The 23439-nt window shown below is 37.3% G+C and overlaps 1 protein-coding gene and 1 long non-coding RNA gene across 3 annotated transcripts in view; one reads left to right on the top strand and one right to left on the bottom strand.

The window, feature by feature from the left end:
* Nucleotides 1–12279, bottom strand: part of LOC120540126 (adhesion G protein-coupled receptor A1) — a 671523-nt gene extending 659244 nt beyond the window's left edge. Inside the window, exon 1 of the mRNA XM_039770625.1 lies at nucleotides 11767–12279. Within this exon, the coding sequence (XP_039626559.1) occupies nucleotides 11767–11987 (221 nt within the window). The 5' untranslated portion in view covers nucleotides 11988–12279. The remainder of the gene's footprint in view (nucleotides 1–11766) is intronic.
* A 495-nt stretch (nucleotides 12280–12774) lies between these two features.
* The window catches only part of LOC120540117, an 89424-nt gene continuing 78759 nt past the window's right edge, over nucleotides 12775–23439 (top strand). For both annotated transcript variants that reach the window (XR_005635755.1, XR_005635754.1), the window contains exons 1-3: nucleotides 12775–12857; nucleotides 22584–22662; nucleotides 22897–22999. This is a non-coding gene — a long non-coding RNA (uncharacterized LOC120540117). The remainder of the gene's footprint in view (nucleotides 12858–22583; nucleotides 22663–22896; nucleotides 23000–23439) is intronic.

Below are 23439 nucleotides of genomic sequence, written 5' to 3'. Positions count from 1 at the left end.
CCACTGTCGGCCGCCATATTGAACTTTTCAACAGTCTTTGTTACTTATGGGCCCATCTTCAAGAAATTCTATCGATCAAAGAACTGTCACTTACCGAGTGGTTTCCATGCCCGGAGATACCACCTACCTTTTCCATTCTCTTTGTTACATATTGCACGGCCATATCAGGCTCACTCTTGATATCCAGAGGAACATTCTGTCTTATGTATTGAATGACTGGGACAGGTTCAAGGTGTGGACTGATGACGGTACAGGAGATAATTATACTACACAGGAGCACTAGAAGAGTGAAATGCTTAAGCCCTTCAACTATGGTTCTGCATGTGAGTTGATGGCTGCCGCTGAATTGTTCGGTTGTCGCTTTCAAGTGTACCGAAATGGCCAAATATTTTACACCTTTCGACAACCGCCAATGCCTCTTAAACATCTTAGATTCACAGCTGACGATTTCAGTAGTGGACAATTTGATGTTTATGAATGTTTAAACTCTCAAAAGCTGGATGTGATTTTATCGATGAAACCGGTTGTGTGCTTACAACGCTTGACAGATGCCAAATGTCACTTCAACACAACAAATCCTGCAAATACTGTCGTAATTGAAACAAACCATGAAACTCAAACCGATTATGACAGCAGCAATCCAAGCTGTGAGATTTGAGACAACATTACTGTTCACATGGCCAACTGTAAGTTACATGCTCAAGAGTAAGCTCAGCGCACAGCTTGGTCATGTTACAACCGGAGGGCCGAACTGACAACATGGTATACAAAGAGATCCTTAACAAATAATTATTGGCATATTGTCCCACAGTTTAAAAAGGTTTAATTTTCTTCTTAATAAAAATTTGAATGCAGTACTTCACAGCAGCGAAGCGCTAGTATTTTGCTAGTATCTCTATATATCTATCTATATCTATCTATATCTATATATCTATATATATCTATATATCTATCTCTCTATCTATATATGTATATCTACAGGTATATCTATATCTATATCTATATTGTGGAGGATTGCCGGCTTTCCATGCCGGTCCGCACTCCCAGGCCTCCAGGAGGAGCTCTCCCGACAGCAGGATCGTGCCCCGAGGTCCAGCAGGGCCTTATGGACCTTGTAGTGTTTATACACAGCCCTGCTGGATACCTTGGGGGCCACCAGGAGCTGAGCTGGGAGGGAGAGGAGCAAGTGTCTGGGCGAGGAGGAGAGTTTGAGGGAATTGTTTTTATTATAGTTAATAGTTTGAGTAGTGTGGAAGGTGCTTTGTGCACGGTGTTAAACGAAAATAAAAAGGTCTTGGATTTTTACCTGGTGTCTGGAGTTGTACCTGAGGGTTCAAGGGTGCACTACTGCCCCCTACTGCCACAATATATATATATATACATCTCCTTTGGGGTACGAGCAGCTGTTGCTGGGGGTGCCAGAATCCATCGAGGAAGAAAAATGAAAAACATTATTTGTACAAAATCTTAATTTATCTATCCATTCCTAAATAATTAAATGGGCAGGCTATTTCGTATCAGTGCAATAACTTAAACTTAAAGAACGGATGACTCCTGCTCTTACGTGCACTTAGTGCTGTGTGGGTATTATGAACTATCGTATCTGTTCAAGTTCTATTTAAATTTTAAATATAAGTCATTTTTATTTGGTCGACAGAAATATGTTTAGTAGGAATGTAAGTTAAATTTAGTCATTATTGCATACATTTTTCTTCACCATAGAAATTTAACTCTTTTAGGGCAAATTTTTTTTTTTTTTTGTTTCTTATCTGCCAGGGCAGAATATTTTTCCAAAAACTGACATTTTTTAAAAAAGAACACAAAGCAATTGTTTAACATATCAAATCAACAAAAAATATTTACTTTTGACAAATGTTACTGTCTTGCATGTTGTATGAGCCTGCATACTCTATGATTTCACATACATATCACATACATTTTACACAGCAAAGTCCTGCAAAGTCTGATCTCGCTCAAAGCAGCCAATTTCATTCATTGCCACATTGCACTGCTTACAATACGTGTTGCTTTGGTGCCTTCTTTTTTAATTGTCTGTTGCTGCACTTTCTCACATATATTGTTAGTGTGTACTGTCGAGAGACAAGTCACCCTTTTGCCATCGTGCCATTCCACTGCCACCAAGTTTTCTGCCCGCATGAAAACCGTATTGTCACCTCTTTTCATCTTCTGAAACTTTATGAACATTATGCATGGCTTTATAGCCTGGCTCATCCCATGGGATTTGCTTCTGTTTATTACAGAAGTAAATAAAACTTTGCAGCAGCACGTACTTATCACCATGCTGCATAACCTGTCCAAAGCCACCAGGGGACAAAGCACGTTTGGACCAATGCTCCCTGAAGTTATATCACCAGTTCTGTCCCATCTCTATTTGTAATACCACAGCACGCTTCATCTCGTCTTTTGTTTTGTGGGTTTACACTTTGAAAAACGAGAATGCGATGCAAACGCAGCCCGCGATTCAAAAAATTTCTCTGCCTACCTGTTTGTCTCATCTGACGGTAGCTGAAAAGCAGCATCAGGAGAGAGCAGCCTGAAGTACAGCAGCTGGTGATCTGTCGTGTCCAACAGCGAGCTATGCCGTCTTGTGAAGTCCAGCAGCCAGATCAGCTCTCAACGGATCAATGTCTGTGTATTTATCCCACGCGAACCTTGCCGTAGATGCATCGGCTGTGTGAAGCGCTCAACTGGCAGCAGATCCGCTGGAGCGGCATCGGCTGGTGTTTGATCAGCTGATGCCGGCTTCTCACTCTCCTGCTCGATCTCCTGATCACTGTCAATAAAATCCGATTCTGAAAAATCAGAGTCCGACTCCGCGATAATGCGCAAAACATTGTCTGCCGAGTTTTCTTTTCTACACTCACTGCGCTCCCTTGTCACACGTCGATGCCATCTTGCCATTGTTTACATTTCGCAACTCACGCACACGCTAGGATTAGTTGCCAAGTAAACGAGTTTAGCATTCCTCCAAGCATAGAGGGAATGCCTGTGACGTGACAGTGAGATTTGTCGCCATTAACAGCTGATTATCGCCCTCTATCCCTGGATGTCGACTTTAGTCGACATGCGCCCCTCAACCCCTCCAGTCAACAAAAGTCGACATCCGCCCTAAAAGAGTTAAAGACTAAATTCAACTTCCTTTCCTACCAAAGATATTTCTGGCGACTAAATAGACTTATATCCAAATTCGAGCTATTGAGCTGTCGCCTGCCTGCCTGAATAAGTCACTGTCGCTTCGCTCTTACTTTTTTACCGTTCATTTAATCATGGCTAGTTGCTGAAAAATTAGAACATGGAAAGAGGATTACACTGAGTATGGCTTTACCAAAACAATTACTGATGGCGAATAAAGTATCCATTATTCATAAAGCTTCAATTGGTGATCTGTTTTTCTGCGTTAACCTCATATTTTTTCATACTTCTTCTCAAACCAAGGTGGAGCGAGGGTAAAATGAATCGGGAAGCGCTGATATATATATATATATATTGAATATACTGAAATAATTTTACTGTCAAATAATGCAAACAGTACACGGCACGTGTTTCGCCCTAATTCTGGGCTCATCAGGCAGTACACACTCACTGCACCCCCTCTCGGGAATCGAACCTCGGACATCAGTGGTAGAGGCAAAGCCTCTCATATTGAGCCACGGTGTGTGGTTCGTTTATTTGACAGTATGTAGATCGGGGTGTGTGTGTGTATATATATATATATATATATATATATATATACAGTATATATATATATATATATATATATATATATATATATATATATTACTTTTGAGAATGCAAAGTATAGTTTTGTTCAGGAGGAAAGCAATGTTGCCTCAAATCAATGGCAACCTTTTGTAGGGTGTGTCCCTGAGACTTGAATTGTTATCGTGAAGCAGAGCCTTACTGGAAATTTGAGGCATTTCAATTGAAATGGGAGATCAGAGGGTATAACGGTGATGCCAGGAATACATTCAGCGTGTGGCGCTCTGCTGTTTTTTTGTGTAGCTGCCTTCACACAGCTTCTCCGCTACTTTATAAACGAACACTATATAAGGCCATCATTTCTCCTTGCTTCGCGGTTCTGTACTGTTTTATTGTTTGTTTATTACAATTGTTATAGTTATTGTGTAGCTATTCGAGACTTACTTTACTGTTCAGGTACCCATTTCCTTTATTTAATCCACGGCTTGTACGTTATTTTTTGCTTGTTTATTACAATTATATAGATATTTATTGATTCCCTTCTTTAGCTGACTGCCTACTCATATAAGACGCTCCGCTGTTTTTTTTGTGAAACAGCCTTTACACAGCTTCTCCGCTGTTTTATAAACGAACGACATATAAAGCCATCACCTTGTCAATTGTGTAATGTGTTTTTTGAACAGGTTTGATGCATGGAAGTGATCATTCGTACTGTGTTCAGGCAGCTCACGTGAGCTGCTCTCTTGTGTGATGTTGTGATGTCCACAGCTTTATTTAATGTTAGCTAAGACCCAGCACTTAAAAGTTTCTGGCTGCATTCCGGATGTAATAAGACGAAGCTGCGCGAGCTCACTCTTGAGAATGCAACGTATAGTTGTCCAGGAGAAAAGCAATCTTTGGGACCTCTTCCTTCTTTTCTACGTACTGCGGTCACAGTCAGTTCACGTGATTACGTGGGAGGCGTGATGATGTCACACGCAGCTCCGCCCCCCACAGCCGTCGAGCTAACGTCCATTACAGTATATGGAGAAAATAGGTTCCAGTTATGACCATTATGCGTAGAATTTCGAAATGAAACCTGCCCAACTTTTGTAAGTAAGCTGTAAGGAATGAGCCTGCCAAATTTCAGACTTCTACCTACACGGGAAGTTGGAGAATTAGTGATGAGTGAGCCAGTCAGTCAGTCAGTGAGGGCTTTGCCTTTTATTAGTATAGATATATTTTTCATATAAAGATCATCAGAAAACAATCAAAAACAGTACTTTACACAATACCTTAGCGAGCTTTGTAAGCACTGCTTTTTCTTTGAAGGACACATGTATGGCACATTAACTGGCAGGATGATGCCCGACCTGTTGCTGCATTCAAACTGTGCCATCTTTTGCCTTTATGCCTGGTGCAGCTGTGTTGTTCTTATGTGTGAGTGGACATTTCTTACGGGGAAGGCTTCTGTTCTCTTTCTCTGATGTAGTACCCTCATCATCATCTGAGTTCACCTCTGTTATAGCACGTCTTTATGTGAAAACAGCAGTGTTAGATCAGGGGGAGCATCAACATGACTGGGAGAATAAAACTGAATAAAAAAAATATAACTTTTACAAGTACCATAAATTTACACCGGCTGTTACAGACTCAAATCAAATGTATGTTTTAATTGTATATATAGTAGTAAGAATAAGAGTAGCATACTACTCAAAATGGGTGTGCTCAGAATCGAACCGGCGACCTTTTGATTATCATTCCGCAGTTCTTTCCACTGTGCCAACAAAGCTATCGTGGCAGTGTTGTACACTAAACCAATTTCTTTTTCTACAGTTATATTACTGAAAAAAAGCACACTTGTTTTGTTATACTTGTACCTATTGTGAAAGTGTTCATTTGATATTTGGACTTCAGTCTTCACACATTAAACACTTCATGTGTACATTTTGTCAATTATTACTAAAATATGAGAAACATTTCTTTTTTAGTTATGTGTTCAACGATTCCTGCCTTACACTTCATCCTACAATTTAAACAGATCGTTGTAGACACGGAACACACATGAAATGTATGTATTCCAAATGACGATAAATTACTTACCCTGTACAACTCCAGGCACCACACACGCAGATAAAGAGCCTTGGCTTGAGCTGGGAGGACTTTTTGCCCAAGATGAGTTCCAGCGGTGGAGGTTTGGGACAGCAGACTACTTGCTGCTCTTGCCGATAGACACAAAACAAAAGACACTGATGGCGAGGTGCAAAGGGATTTAAGATAGGCCGGGATTACAAGTTTTTTTGTAGGCTTTAGGAATTCTAGTGTTAATAAGTGGGTGTCCTGTAAAAACAGTATCTTGGTGTTTAGACGTGTTAGGTGAGAGAATACTATCTTCCTCTTTAGTTCATGATTGAGGCCATTGACATTCCAGCTCATAAAGATTACTGTTGGTCAAAGAGACATTGCTTCTGAACTTTTGTTGTCATTTTATAATCTTAAATTAAGGTTGTACGTTGTTACATAAGATAGCTTTAATCTTAATTACCAATATTACAAGGAGTTATGGCTATGAAGCCTATAGTTGTGTTGGCACTTACAATTGTAGGGATGAAAATGATAGATCAGAAATAGCTTGCTCCCTTTCTCTCCACCCCCAAAACTAACACCCCCGTTTGCCTTCCCAGGTGGGGCTGGACCACATTTCATAGACAGAGCATGTCCAGAAGAAAACAAGCCCCCAAGCAGCATTGTAGAAGGAATAAAGTAGAGATATCTATTGCCAGTACAGTGTAAATACTATAAGCCTAGAATATGACCTTAAACAGTCTTGAAAGAATAAACCCATGGTATAATGTTAAACAGTACCCATGGAAAATGTAGATATGGTATAATAGTACACTCCTAATACAATTAACCAAGGGTGTGATGTTGAACAGTAATCCGTTGGGAAAAAAAACATAAACATTCATACATACACATAATGCATATATATATATATATATATATATATATATATACATATATTTACACACACATACACTCACGTATATTCAAAGATATACAGTATGTATATGTATACACACACCCATACATATACAATTATACGTATAATTGTAATTAAAATGCTAAAGTAGCAGGAAAGGAAATAAAATGTGTAATAATATGTATGAAATGTATAATTACAGCAAAAGTCTCTCTGCAAATAGGCCAAATTTCAGGTAAAGTCTTCTTTGCCTTGCCAGGACACAATGTGATTCACAATCGTATTTGAAAAAGTGTCAGGATCAGTTTTTTTAGCTCCTTTTCTGCTTCATCCGGAGAGCTAAATTTGATTATAATTCATTGAAGCATACGTACAATGAAGCTTCTCGGTTCTGAGGCATTCAATCCAAGTATGTGGTAAGCTGCTGATATCCCGGTGTCTGATTTGATGTCCTTTTCAGTTTTTTGAGAAAATAATTCAGAGATGAATTTCACTGGGTTTGAGATTTCATGGTTTTCTAGGACAATTCTTATATTATTTCTTCTATTCTATATCCGTCTTCCAGCTCAGCTAGTCTGTCTCCAAGCACTTTGCATTCAGATTCAGTAGCCATTGCTTTTTCGTCAGCAGCAGAAGCTATTTTTTGACTATTTTAATACATGTCGTGAACACTTGCTTAAAGTCTTTAAGCTGAGCGTCAAGTGCTCTAAGTTTATTTTCAAATGTTCTCGCATTTCCTGTATTTTTTTCTTCAGTTTTTTCTAGCACATCTTTAAATGTTGTCTCAAAGTGATTACTAAAATGTTTCTCCAACTCTTTAATTTCCTGAAACAGCTTATCATTTGTCATGTTTATGTCCTTTATATCTTTCCTTATATACTTTGTATTCTTTTTTATATTGCTCTTCATTTCATTTATGTCCTCCCCAAATGTGGTAGTTATTGCAGCGATTATCGCAGTCATAGTCAATGCCACCGACTCACAATAGGTAGGTGGCAGCGATGAAAGTAAGGCCTTTTTCAGTTCCAATGATACACCTGGAATCGACAAGGTCTACTGGCCCAACTGACTTTAAAAAATTATATCACCAATCAGTTCGCAATCAAATGAATATGTATCACAAAAATCACAATTAGATATTTTTTCCCAAATCATTCAGCCCTATTCTGTAAAGGCCTATGTGCATGTTTTAGTTTTTTTTTTATAAAAACAAGTACGATTCCTGCAGCCATACACTAAAATTCTCCTGCCAAAAACTCAAAACCTTTCCAAAGATGATTTCTGCTGTTTTACTTTCCAATCTGTATTGATTCAGTGCTGTATTATCACAAGGATTTTCTCTCATATTATTGTGTTGTCCGGACTAATATGGCTATGTGCAATGACACAATCATGCATGACTATGATACTGAGTTTCTCGGTACTGCTGATACTGTAAAAAATCTAGTACTGTTACGTTGTTGGAACTTTGGTATCGAGTTGGTACCAAAAAATGATTTGTTGTTAAGACATCTTTAGTTGAGCATTCATATTACGTATTTGTTTGACTAAATATCAAAATACACCTATCCATTTTCAAATCAGCTCAGGGCATGTAGGACTGCAGGAGGAATCACCTATTACATAAAGATCCCGAGCCATCCCATTATGGTGTAATTTACAAAGTAAATATACATCCATGCTTTGAGAGTGCAATGATATCCTAACCAGTTGAAAGTAACAACTTTTTTTCATTTGAAGTGTTCTGAAGTTGAGTCAGGCAGTTAGAAATAACAGTGTAACAAGTGGCTGGCTTTTAATACACCACATTATATAGATAGCCCAGATAAGGAAACACAGTTCTCAAATTCAACCTTTGATTATAATGAAAGTGGCTACACTTGTCTGTCCTACCATTCTTTACATTCTTTTTTCAAACTGGCTTAACCAATTCAGGCTTACATGGCAGTAATATCTATCCAGGCGACACTGTGTGAGAGGTCAAAACCAAATTTAGATTAGGTGTCCTTCCATCACAAGGCACATTCACACGTATACCCACTCTTTAATCATACAGGGATAACCTGAAACTGTCAGGAAAATGTCAGACAGTAAGTAGAATGAACAGAATCAGGAAATTCCACAAAAGCAGTTCCAGCTACAGTTGTGAGAAAAAGTTAGAACAATTTTTATACCAAGTGACTCTCTCTGTAGATGTGACTAGTCTACAATAGTGACAAACTGAGCTAGACTATTTGTTCAATCCAACAAAAATGTTAGGAGTCAATGTTTCCAAATGTCCACATCTGAATTGCCAAACATCCATGGAGCTCAGTTCAAGAAGCTGTTTTGAAGCATGATGCAGACCACGCTGAGGATACAATATCCAATGTGTTAATAGCAGCACAGATTCACAAATGCCCACAGCTCCTAGGTCTACAAAAACAGCCTGTTTCATTGCTAAATACAAATTGACAAAAAATGCATTTGAGGTGCATTCTATTTTTAAGACCAAGTAGTGCTCATTGATATAACCATTGAATGTGATAACACAGAATCACATACAGCACATATTTAAATGGTACAAGAGTGACTAGGATGCAGTCTCCAATCACAGGTACCTTACTGTGATTGTTAAATGGCCTAAGGCCAGATCTGCTTTCTATGGCAAATTCTAGATGAGTCCATAGGTATAAGTAAGTAAACAGTATGATCAGTTAAGTGAAGTACCACAAAACACAACACATCACAGACTTTCCTTAGTAATTCAGAAATAAGGAATTTATGTTAAACTGAAACTGAAATTATTACAGCAGGGACAAATGTAAAAAACAAAGAAGAGATGTGGAAAATTAAAACGTAAGTTGCTTATGACATTTGAAATTTTAATTAGTTTGACTTGCTCATTAAATCTTCCTTTTCATTCAGTGTTATTAAACAGCTAATGCTTCCAGGCTTCCTGCATGTACTGAAACAAACATACTGCATATCTCAAAACAGCAAATGTCACAAACCTTATAGAGTAACTTAAAGGCAAATCTGATGTAAAATCTTTTAAAGCTGCTTTTGTAACAAAAGTTTTAGTAAGTGGTATGTTGTAAAATAACACGATAAACTTGATATTTCCTAATTCAAGTGTTATTGATAAAATAATGTTTGGATATTAAATTTGCAATTACTGGTTAAAGCAGAATTTCTTTTTCAGTTACTTAATATAAAATGTCTGTCAGTAATGCCGACATCTGCACAAAGTAAAATATTACTGTAAATCAGGTGGTCGACAATGATCATAACATTCTTTATTGAGTGAACCTAAAATAATCCAAAGCCTATAATATTCCCATCATTTGTTGTTTCATGAAGGGAAATCCCTGCCACGAAAAAATAAATTCAGACTGTGCCACTTAATCCAGTTTAGAACATGAAAAGGCCTGAGTCCATCTAGGCAGCATAAAAAATGGAACAAGCCAGTCCTGGAAACAGCCCTAGCCTATTACATTATATACTCATACATGCACACACACAGGGCTAATTTAGTGTTTTCTACTCATACATCATTGAAATATGGAAGTAATGCTATAGCACCCAGAGAAGAATCAAATACGACACAGAAGAAACGTGAACTTCACACAAGATAATGACTGGACTGGTCTCATGAAGCTGTGAGTTAGCAGCTCTAACCACTGCCAACAACATACTGCCCAGAATTAAAAAGACATATTTTGATTCCATTTAATCTAAAGCATTTTTCATACAATTACAAATCTAACGAAAAAAATAATGTAAATTCTTAACCCAATTCAGAGCCTCTTGTGGACACAGCCTATATTGGCTGCATCCAGTACAAACTACCAAACAGCCTAAACATGTCAACGCAACCTCACAGTTACCACTCACTCAAACACCATAGGGATAACTCAGAAACATTAACTGACCTAAACATATTTCTTTGGTGCGTGCAAAGAAAACCTGAATCCCCTCCCCCCCTCCAAAAAAAAACCTTTCCAGATATGTGGAAAACATTCAGACTCAACACAGACTGCAAAATGTATGTCATTCAGATCCAGGACACTGCATCTATGAGGCTACAGTGCTAAGTACTGTGTCACCATGCTCCCCAATATTAAAATCATATCTTTTATCAGTATTCATATTGCAACATTCTTCAGACTGTTACTTCAGATACAAAATTGGCTTGGAAAAACATAAGATTTTGAACTATCTGTATTAAACATTCTGTCTCAAAATGTACATATGTAATTCGGACTGTATTTCAAATATGATGTGGTGGAGCCTTATGTGATTAATATCCTGAATAATAAACCATATATCACGTGTATTTGGCAATGACTAATAGACGATATATTAAATATACAGAATTTAATCAGAAACACTCAGTTTAATGAGTAAGGTTTAAAAATAAAATTTTGTTAAATCAAATTAATTCTACCTGAAATAACTCTCTCACAAATGATGTGAAAGAAACATTTGACTTGTATTATGAGAATTTATATTTGAGTGACAATCACCTTTACATTTCAGAGTGGCTCGCTGCTTAATTTTCCTCTATTCTCCAATGGCATCCTACTCTTCAGTTACATGGATCTGTTAAACTTTTTTCCTCAAGTACTAATTTCAATACTTCATTCAATAAACATGAAGATAAAAAAAACTGAATATGAACTTTGATATGAATCTATTTGTAAATCTACATCAATTCAGTGCCTTTGTAAAAACCTATGAGAAAAGCCTTTGAGAAAATATGTAACAACATAAAATGAACTATACTTATTTCACTATAAATACAGTCGGCAATATTGTAATGTTTTGTTTCTCCTGACATTTTAAATGGACATAAACTGTACAATCCAGTACGCTTGCTTTTTAAATGTATGAATAGCACGCACGTTTTAATATGTATGAATTGATTATACTTCTTATGTTATTCATGCGACGTACTACAAAGATCTGAACTACAGTACAAGTGAGCAAGAAAGTTCCATGTAGCGTTCAAAAGTCTGTATCAGTAACCCACTACTAATCCAGTTTACTGAACGGAGCACACCCGCATTTTACAGGGCTAGTCAAATGAGCACTGTACTTACAGAGATACTGTTTTGTTGGGCAGAAATCCGGGCTGCAAAGTTTCCAATAACTCAACATTGTTGCACACGACTTTTATACGAATATTTTGCCGCTCCAGCTGTTTGGGACGATCAGCTGCGCAGCGGCAGCTGTCGATGATCAAGTCGGGACAGTTTCGGTTCGCCAAGGAAACTGCCCAAAATCCAGCAACCAGAAAAGCTAAGCGCAGGAGTCTCATCATGGATAATCCACCTCTCGATAAATCTTAATTTCTGTCGGACACAGAATAAAGGACTCGCTCATTTCTCAAACAAGTCACTTTAGGAGCGACCCCCGACTCTTGACTAAATGTTCACTCGCACACCGTTCTTGTGCGCACCTGGTCGAGGTGTCGGTTAGGAAAATCTCTCGTTCTCCTAGACCAAGTAATTGTTAACATTTCGGAGCACCAGATTCTTGTACAACTTCCAGGTGTCAGACTTTTCCATCTTTTCATATTCTCTTGGAAATAATGACCTCCCGGATATATATATATATATATATATATATATATATATATATATATATATATATATATATATATATATATATATATATATATATATATATATATATATATGGAAAAGTGTCTGCTTATAAAAGTGTAAGTCCACACTTGAGAACCGCAGGCACAAGCAAACCTTTCAGCAGAAACTCGACTATCCGGCTTTACAATATTACAATTATGATATTATATTCCATCTTCATAAGGTTTGAGAATGTAAAAAAATGTCATTCATACGTCGTGACGGCTTTTCCTTTAATGTAACTTGTCAGTGTGAACTGAAAGCTGCCAGATGCTACACGCTGCAGTTTTTTTCTCGTTTTTTTCACTCTAGCAACAGGTTTGCCTCGGCGCACACTGGCATTCGGTGCCTAGAAGTGCATGCAATCTGAAATCTCGCTGCTGGGCAGCAGTGGCTGACAGATTTCAGGCTGTGAAAGAGCCCGCCCCTTTAAGCGCGTCTTCAAAATTTCCATTGGTAGATCTCAGCCCACGTGACCAGGCCAAAGTCAAGCTTCAAGACGATTGGAAAAGGGGTCAGACGTCTAACTTGCTTTCTGCAAACTAGTGAGTGAAATTTGACAGTTGTAAACGTTAAAGTAGTGGATTAATTTGAGGGCTCAGGCTGCATTTTATTGTAAAAGTAACGTCATCTTCTTGAAAAGATATATCAGTTGTCAAATTAATTTTCGCTTAGCACTAGAGTGTAATTATTGAAATAGTGCTGTGTTTGAAGTCTCCAAGAATTCCATGAAAGTTTGTCGCAACCGATTCTGGATGACAGAAAAATAACTTGCGGTATGCATTTCTCTGTGGTCCTGCTGTATACCATGTTCTTCATGTTTACGTGAGTTTCTAGTAGAGGCTGCAACTGTCAACTTATTATTGGTACGGTAACTTAACATTTTCTGTCTGCAGGAGTGCCTTTAATTGAGTGTGGCCTGAAACCGGCCAGAGGTTTCTAAAGGGCTGGTTTTGGTTGCTTCCTCACCGACAGCTTGGACTTCTGAATGAGCTGTTGTAATGCAAACAACACTGACAACGCAGTCACAACACAGGTTCCCTACGTGTAAACAATTCACATATGCTGCTTTTCCACTAACTCCAGGAACCCCACTCAGTCAGAAAGAGCCTGATGGTGTGATTCCAGGTTCCTTTACTTGAAAACATTACTCTGAAACATACTGCTTGTACAGTGATTACATCCAGAGCGTTCAGTGCCAATTTTCATTTCTCTTTTCTGTACTTATTGAGTTTTTTTTTTTGCCTGCCTTGCTTCTTTGACATTTACGGCACAGTACTCAGTTATGGATCAAACTTTCACAGTTATATTTAGTTGTACTCTGTCTGAAAACTATTGTTGCTTCACTTTGCATTAACGGTAGGTACAGTATTGTACAAAACAAATTAAACACAAGTAAGTAAAGTAGGTGTTTAAGAAAAGGGAAACTATGTACGTGGTAACGAATCAAGTTTAAGTTGCTTATTTTAACGATGATGCAATGTGAAAGCAATTTTTTAAACTTAACATTACCACAGCTTTTGTTGAGCTGTTCCAAGGCAGACAACAAGTGCTACATATAAACAAGGATCTGTAAATTTTCACCATTGATTCCAGTAAGCTTTGGAGAAAATGTGATATAAATAAAACACATTCCTGATGTTACTGGATTGTTCTAATAATTCTACACTTGCCACACACTAACTGTACATATTGGGGTTAGTGCAGAAGGATGCTATGTACACTAAAAATATTTCTAGTCTAAAGATTGCTTGTTGGAAGGCAGTGCTATTGGGTATGATTTAAGGGCAATAACAACACCACTATATTTTATGTGCAGTATAGTAAAATTAATTAAGCTTTGTGGAGTTTAACTATTGAAAATGACCTTACTTGAAAAATAATGTATAATCAGTTATTATTAAGATGGCTTGATGTGCATATTGACTACAACATATATAATAAATACATGTAATAAATGACTGAGAATACAGTGGACTGTGTGGGTGACACATATAAAGTTGCAGGGTCACACTAAATTGTAAAACTCTCTGCTACTAAACTACTTTGAATTGTCATTCTGCAGTCATTATAGTGAGACCTGTAATGGTCTTGATGACTGTGATGCTGATTATATCAGGCAAATGTTTGATTTCAGAGTAGCTGAAGCCTACCAAATTTATTGCTCTCCTTTTTAGCTATAAAGAATCACAGAATATTAGAAGCTGCATGTTGTCGCACGCATTGCTTCTGAAGGCATTGAAGGGGTACTGTGCAAAAAACATGCTCAATGATACTTGCATTAAAGGTAAATTAAATTAAAGGTTTACATCACAATAAATTTTTGTAGTTGTTGTGCTACAATGCCTTCTGCAACTGCTGAATGTAGGATACTGAGAAAAAGCATGGGACGATGAATCTTTTTTTGTTTGATAGTAACCTGTCATTCGCGGTCAGTTTGTTTTTCATATCACAAAACAGTCATACATCACAAGGTATTTGGTTACTTTGAGAAATTAGCACAAGAAAAAGAAAAGAAAAAACAAAATATTCCTGTTAGTTAATCAACTTTCAAGCATTAGAGGTGTCATGAAAGTGTCTGTATATTCTTTAATGGGACAATATTCGTGTAAACACAGCAACGGGTGAAGCCTCATGTGCAATATGCCTAATTAAGGTACTTGTGAAAATAAAACAACCAACAATTTTGTGTTGACAGTCATGTCTGGGGTTTGGAGCTCTAGTATGCCCCCTAGTGGTCACACTTGTCATTCAGTGGAATCTGCCAGAACCAGTTATTTTGCATCTGGTATGCTGAATAACCCTTTATCAAGCATTAAATTCAATCCAAGTCACTCCAGATCTATTTATTCTTTAAAGTGTAATTCTGTTTAAAAAGTATTTTATACTCTTTTACAAACACAGAATATCTATGTATATAATGACTAAGTCGCCCGACCATGGGATATGCACAACAGAGCCCCGCCCGCCAACTCTAACCCTCCTCCTGCGTCCACCCTCGCTCTCGAGGCATGCGCACTGCCTGCTCATGTGCCCGCATGCAACACCTCACCAAACACAGCCTCAGTCGCTTTCGTCTCTGCTACAGTCCACATTCACCTCTGAGCCACGTTGACTTTTCATTGTTCTTTTCGGTTCCAGCTGCTTTTCTATATATATAATCGACCAAGTCACCCGAACATGGGATACGCACGACAGAGCCCCGCCCGCCAACTCTAACCCTCCTCCAGCATCCACCCTCGCTCTCGAGGCATGTGCACAGCCTGCTCATGTGTCCGCCCCCAACACCTCACCAAACACATGTTTACACGCTGCATACAGCAATTCCCATCCGTGACAAACATGCTTCTTCTTAGATGGTCCTGCAGGAACAGGGAAAACCTTTGTCTACAAAACTCTGATTCATACCATCAAAGCTAGGAAGCTAGGACCATCGTCCAGCTTCCACCTCAAAACCGGTCCTGTCCACACGCAGCCGGCATGGCATTTCTCGATTCCTATTTGTCCTCTTCCAAACCCCTCCCCATGCTGCCAATGGCTCCTCTTCAAAACCGGTCCTGCTCACACGCAGCCGACATGGCATTTCTTGCCAAGCTTCTCAAGTACGCTTACAAAATACGTAAAGCAAACTCTACATGCAGCGAAAATTTACTTCTCCAACTAGACTGCAGGCTCAGAACCATCAAACCCTTCACTAAATCATACAAACACATGCATGAAATCGCTCAGTCCAGTCCAACAGCATCTGTATGAATGCTTTTCGAGGAAAACCCTAGGCAGGATTTACGACCATACAATGCCCCAACATGTCACACCAATGTTGCAGCGATTTTCGTCAGAGCAGATGGCGAACCGCCTGCCGAAAGGGACATTTGCATCTGTTCCATTGGCAACTCCTGTAAACAGATTTCCACGCTCAATATGAATTGTGATCCTATGGTTTGCCCACTTTTATTCCCTTACGGAGACATTGGCTGGCACAAAGATTTACAACATGTTCTCGATAAAAGAACCGCCAAGTGAAGAAGGCTTACTCAATGCCAATTTTACGCATACAGATTAGCAATGAGGAATACATTTAGTATTTTGCACTCCAGCGGCGAACTATTCCAACAGTGCGTCGTAGATGCGTATGTTAAAACAGAGGACGCGCGTCTCAACTATCTCAGAGTAGATCCACAAGATTTGCGCGTGGAACAATACAAAGGACTGTCAGACACACTGCAAGCAAACACTGAAAATAACAACGTACGTGCAGACAAAATGATCATATTACCGTCCACATTTCCAGGAAGTCCAAGATACATGCAACAAAACTATCAGGATGCCATGGCCATAGTACGTAAATTCGGACAGCCTCATTTATTTATCACTTTCACATGTAATCCTGCTTGGCCGGAAATTCTACATGCACTGTCGGATACCCAAAGACCGGAGCACAGACCTGATATTGTAGTACGAGTATTTTGGATTAAGGTGCAGGAATTACTTAGAGACATTCTACAACAACATCTTTTTGAGGTTGTTATTGATTATATTTACATAATCGAATTTCCGAAACGTGGCCTTCCTCATACCCACATGCTGTTTACTCTTTACAATAATTCTAACAACCAGTCTTCAGCCACTGTCACTTGTACGTGGCTTTTTCTAGGGTTAGATCTTTCGACTAATTATCTGTCGTCACCAGCAAAACACCTATTCAAAACTGCGTCTTTCAAGAAGTATTTATTTCTTCTTGATTTCTGAATTCCTTTCTCACCGTTTTCCGTTCCTATTCTTACACTGCCGTATGCTACGGTGGGCTTCGACTAGTTAATTTATAGTACAGTAATACATCACATGATAACAGTGCAGATCCTTAGCCTCAAATCCACTTAGGTACAATCTCATAAGTGCTCAAATTGCTGGCCTTTGTTATTTACACATTCTTACAGTCTACTTACTACACTCAAATACACTTTAGTCATAATAACAATAAGAAAAAGACAATACAAATAAATATTTATATATACACTAAAAAGTTTCAGAACATCTTAGTTTTTCCGGTTTTTCTTCAAATTTAATTAGCTGAAATGCAATGAATGACCTAAAATGATGAAAAGGTAAGCATTAAACTGCCAGAAGTTTAACTTTAAAGTTTTGGTTAGCAAAAACTGAAAAAAGAAAATTTCAGAATATTACATATTCTTCAGGCATTCTTCAGGGAACATCTAATCTATAGACGTTCTGAAGCAGTTCAAGTAAATTAAGCCTTGCAAGCTGAAGCAAACATTTTGCGCAGGTGTCCCAACTTCTGTTGATTACTTAAAACCCATCTGTCTGCCCTAAAGCAGAGTTGGCACATATTGTGTTACTACACCCTCTACACCCTAGAAACACCTTACATATACTTATAAATAAACATCTGAAAGCTTTTAGTGTTTAACAGTATTGTAGATCTTTCCATTTTTTCATTACCCTTTCATGTGCTGTCCAAAACTTTGCATTTTAATTTTGAGTCCCCTTACTCATTGAATAGCAGATTAGTGACAGATGTAACTCATCTACAGTTGTGTCTATGGTTTATTACTCTGCGTGTATCTTTTATTTGGTTTTTGGATTTTTGCTTTTGTTTAGATACTTCACATCTGTATATTTCGTCATAGCATATATATCATCCAATTCATCTTGACCTTCTGTGCCACTTTAAAGACACTAAATAAATACCTTTTACCTAATTAGAATTTCTACTCAAATCAATGGCTCTTCACCCTAGGATTATTCAAGATGTGATTCTGAACTCATTATTTCACAATGAATTGTAAAACCAGACAGTCTTAGAGAGGAGGTGGTCTGATATCAGCTCACTGAGCTACGTTTCTACAGCCAAGTGGAGGTTAGTTTTAAAAATGTGGTAATGCATACAGGACATCTCAACCATATAATTATACATTTTCTTTTCAAAGTCAGCATGTGTTATATATATCCTGGACAGAAAGCGGGTGAATGCCGGTAATAGTCTGAGATGACTTCACCACTCTTTGCAGTTATTTGTTGTGCTAAATTGAGCAGGCACTGTTCCAGGATGTCACACAGCGAGTTAGGATGGAGTCCTATAGAAAAACGTCAGCAGAGATGGAGATATGTGGGCTTAGATGTCTGAGGAAGTAAAGGAGTTGGTGAGCCTTCCTAACAACAGCTAAAATGTATTTTAAAGTACACATGCTAGATTATTAGATGGTACCTTCAATAAATTTAAAGCTCTTGACTGTTTTTGACAGGATCTATTTTGCCTCCTTGGTTGGGAACTTTATAGGCACCTACTTGGTTTTGCTGATATTAAGAGTGAAATTTTCCTTCAAGCACAGCTGTGCTTGTATATGCCGATGTCTTTCAATTTGTTCTATTTGGAGAAATGATCAATATGTATTTCTACAGATTTGTGCTTGCTTCTTTCACATTTTAGGTATCAGCAATAGATTGATTTTGTTTAGTAGAATATCATGGTCAGATAGGCAAGATAAGAATGAGGGCTTAACAATCAATATTACAGGAGCTTGCTTCAACCACCTAGCATTGTATAGACTAATTCCTCAAAACCACAAAATAGGCTGCAGCTGTCATGACTCACTTTAGAAGCAAATTTGAAAATCACTTAAAAAAGGACTGATATATGAACAGCTTTTTGGAATTAGGCAAAATTGTAGTAAAGTCAAATAAAAGTTTGAAAAGGTCAGTAAAGGCTAAGAGAACTAATCACCAAAAGCCAACACAAAGTCTAAAAACTCTTAATCAAAATTGACAGAAAAAGTCATTACCAACCTAGAAAGATTTAGCCCTAAGTATAATAAGCTGTAGACACTCAAAACGTTTGTATTATACAAATGTCTGTTCAAAAGCTTGGATACTTTATTACTGTGGTTCCTTCTTATACAGCTTCTTATATAATTGTATAATGGCATTACACATTAATGACACCATGAATGGAAATGGATATTGTTGCTATACATAATATTAGTCATGCAAGTGCAAGATGGTGTCATGATGATGTCATTATAATAAAGATAAAAGTAAACAATTATTGAAAAAGCTGGGAGCTAAAACGAAATTTTTTGATATGACCATGATAAAGTGAAAAGGGAAAAAGTGAAAAAGAGAAAGAACAAAAATAATTCAAACTTCTAGAAGAAAATGGACAGATATGAAACATACCTACAGTATATATAGTACATGCATAAATAGATTCTGTAGATAGCACTTTATTTGTCCCAAGGGGGAAATTCAGATTTTTATAGAATCTGAATAAATACATTAATATTATAACAAACAAGTAAGACCCCTCTCAAATACACACAAGAATTACAAAAAGAAAGAAAATGTCTTACTTGGCTAAAGATAAAAAGAGCAGTCACAATCACAGTGTGGAATTATAAAGGTGTACTGCCACTGGTATAAAATAGTCCCAGAAGCCTTTCTTGGCACAATTATGCTGAATAATTATTTGGCTGAAAGTATTTAATGATAGTGTGTCAGAGAGAGGATGTGCAACATTGTTCATAATGGCTATCAGTTTTGTTAACATTCTCTTCAATAATCAGTGGGTGAAGAGTGTGTCCCATAAAAGAGTCTTTTAAATTAGCTTGTTGATTAATCCAGTTCAGGGTCATGGGGACTGGAGCCTACAGTATAGCAATATGCAGTTAGTATAAGGTGGAACATAACCTTAACATAGGCCACCGGTCCATCACAGTGTCCACTTATGCTCACAACCACACTCTCTGCGGGCCAGTCTAGAATCAGAGAAAAAAACAGTTATACATGTCTTTGGGGATTACATTGTAGACATGGAGGGACTTGATCATAGACATCTTTATCTATGAGGAGCAGCACTAATCACTGCTGCACAAAAAACTTTGAACACACACTTTAGCACATAAAACCATACCCATCCAGTTGAATATACACATAGTTAACTTGAAAAAGAACTGAAGATAGCTGTACATACAAGAAATGTGAAACATAAAGAGTATAAATGATAAAAATTCACAAAACTGTGAGAAAATATGTACCCACCCCCATAATCTGACACGAAAGCAGCCTGTTTTTAAGAATCATACTACATTAGTTATTAACATGGAATATTACTTGATCATGCTTCCCAGCATTCTAACTTTGGCTTTTGTTCACAAATCACTGTGACACTGTAATTTATTAGTACAATCCTAGGATTGTATGTGTACAGTGTACCTGTATATGAAAGCAGAATTCACCACAGTTTGGGATCTTCCTTATTACATCAGTGTAAAGAAAAAACCTGATGGAATTAAATGAACAGCACCATTCTGACTACACAGTGTTCTGAAGACTGATAAATTCTCTGTCAATGTAAGATTATAATAAGGAATGTTTGGTAACAAAGAAAGTTAGGACACATGGGGTACAGACATGTTTGCCATTTGAATGATTTTGTTTGATATATGATTAACCATGTGGCTGTGGTGCACAACTAGCCAAGAGTAACAAGGAGGTAGTGCTGAATGAAGTGTTGATAGCATCTTTAAAGACTTGCAAAGTCATCCTTGTTTAGTAGCTTGAAATAATTTTTACAGTATGGTTTTCAATTTATTATTACATTCATTAATATAATATTTATGTATTTTATAACAGCACAGGGTGGAGAAATGTCTAATGTTGTTAAAATTGTATTTGTGATTAAGCTTTTCAGTATTGTAGCATCTGGTCCGGCAACCTTTATTTATTTATTTGCTGCAGTTTCAAAGCTTTTTCATGTACTTGGAAAATCCTGTGATAGTTCTTTAATCATTTAAAAAATATTGATATACAAAACCCACAATGTACACACTACCTGTCAAAACATAGTGAATCCATTCTGAGGAACTGGAAGAGGCATTAGCAATTTGCTTATTGTCTAGGCGCAACAAACAAGAGTATTCTCTCACATTCAGTTTGAGGGTAATGGTAAACCAGTAAAAAAATAAAAGACACCTAACTTCACTGTGTTATTGATTATACTGGAGTACATACAAGAAATGGTTTTCTGGGTTGAGAAACTTCGATATTTTATCATGCTGCACAATGAAATTATGGTTGGCTAGATGGTGCACAGGTAATTGCCGCTGCATCAAAAGTTCCAGGGACCTAAAGTGAACTGCCTGATCACTGTCTTTGTGAAGCATGCATATTCACTTGTGGTAACATTGATTTTTTCAGTCTTATGGTTTCCTCTGACATCCAAATTTTGTGCATACTAACTCAACTGGTAAATCTAAACTGACACAATATGACTTCATATCAGTAGTGTGGCTTTGTATGTGAAAATAAACTATTGGATTAGATTGGTTTAATCTTTTCCTCCAATATTGCTGAAATAAGACCATAAGAATTGGTTTAATCATTGTTGCCGATGTTGCTGAGGTAAGAGCATAACAAAACCTTTCATGAACAAGACTTTTTATCTAAATAGGTCACTAACTTCAGTGTATCAAATGTCCCCAAAATATTATTGAGCTTGAGATTTGAAAATAATTAAGGGACTACGTGGGCTATTTTTAACTTCACTACTTAGTGTGTGTACCTTTGGAAGTGTAAAGAAATGAGTTACAGCATACATCAGTCTCAACAGTATGTTCTTTTTGACGAATAATAATATCACTCCCATATAATCGCAAATAGATTTATTATGTCTTAATTTCTTTTTGCTTAAGATGAATAATTAAGCTGTTTTAGTCTTTCATCATTGCTGTTGCCCTTCAATCCTGGAATAAACTTGATAGGACTTTTCCAGACTTTTACTAGTACTGTTATCATATTATGTGATATCATCTACTGTTAAATTCTGCTCTGTACTTGTAATTTTTTTATTTTACTATTATACTGTATTGAGGATTACTTGTTTTTTGTTCTGTGTATTGTATTGTATTGACCCCTTCTTTTTGATATCCACTGCACACCCAACCTACCTGGAAAATGGTCTCTCTTTGAACTGCCTTTCCCAAGGTTTCTTCTATTTTTTCCCTACTAGGGTTTTTTGGGAGTTTTTTTTTTGTCTTCTTAGAGAGTCAAGGTTTGGGGGCTGTCAAAAGGCAAGGTCTGTTAAAGTCCATTGCAGCACTTCTTGAGTGATTTGGGGCTATACAAAAATAAATTGTATTGTATTGTAATGTACATATTGTATTGTTATGTTCTTTTCATAATACTGAGACCAATACTGCATGCATCAATTACATCCATCTCTCCACCAATTTTATGAACCTGATTATCTATTTCAGGGTTGCAGTTGCCAAAGTCTGCCCCCACAGCATCCAGCATAAGGCAGGAACCAAACCAGGATCAAGTCATTGGTGTATGGTAGGCCACATTTACCCATCTACAACCATCAAGCGCGACTTTTTAACTCTGCTGTTTTGCAGTGATACTCATTATCATTTCTTAATATACATTTTCAGTTTTTGGTGAAGGTAATCCTTATGGAGATTTTTACTTCAGTCTGTGCTTTTTGTTTTGAATATGACCAAGTAAAAACTGCCCTGTAATGTATAAAGCAGTTAACCATGTATCTAATTGTAATTTTATTGCTCACAGTCAACAGAGATGCATCAGCAGAGTGCCAACCGGTTTTGACACTTTCATCACTCAGCATCTACAGTAAATGCAGTCAAAGCTCAATCTTCAGTAACTTTTATAGGTAAGATGTAAAGATGGAGAAAAGAGAATAGCAGTTTACTGTGTTAAACCTCTGCCTAGTGCTTCCAAAATACTAAATTCACTCATGAGATCAAAATTTTGTTTACAATATAAATCGATTTGTTTACCATATAGCTTGGATTAAAAAAAAAAAAAAACTGGGGGCCTTCAAGACCAAATGGCTTCATTTGTGAGTAATCAAACATATATGCTAACTTTAACTTACCAAATTAAATTTAATTGTTCTTAAAAAATAGCTTCATCTTTCTCACAGCATGTGAACATATGATCTTGGCTAATTAAACACATACTGTAGATATGTAAACAAGTTAGAAACCATATGCATGGTGTAGATTCAGATGTGTTTGAGGGCTGTGAAGGCAATGGTCTGCTAGTCCACCACAAGGTCCACACACTCACACACACTCCATATTAACACAC

The sequence above is a fragment of the Polypterus senegalus genome, chromosome 1 (assembly GCF_016835505.1).
Source record: "Polypterus senegalus isolate Bchr_013 chromosome 1, ASM1683550v1, whole genome shotgun sequence".
Taxonomy (NCBI): domain Eukaryota; kingdom Metazoa; phylum Chordata; class Cladistia; order Polypteriformes; family Polypteridae; genus Polypterus; species Polypterus senegalus.
Note: the sequence above shows the minus strand (reverse complement) of the source record. Positions and strands in the feature narration are given on the sequence as shown.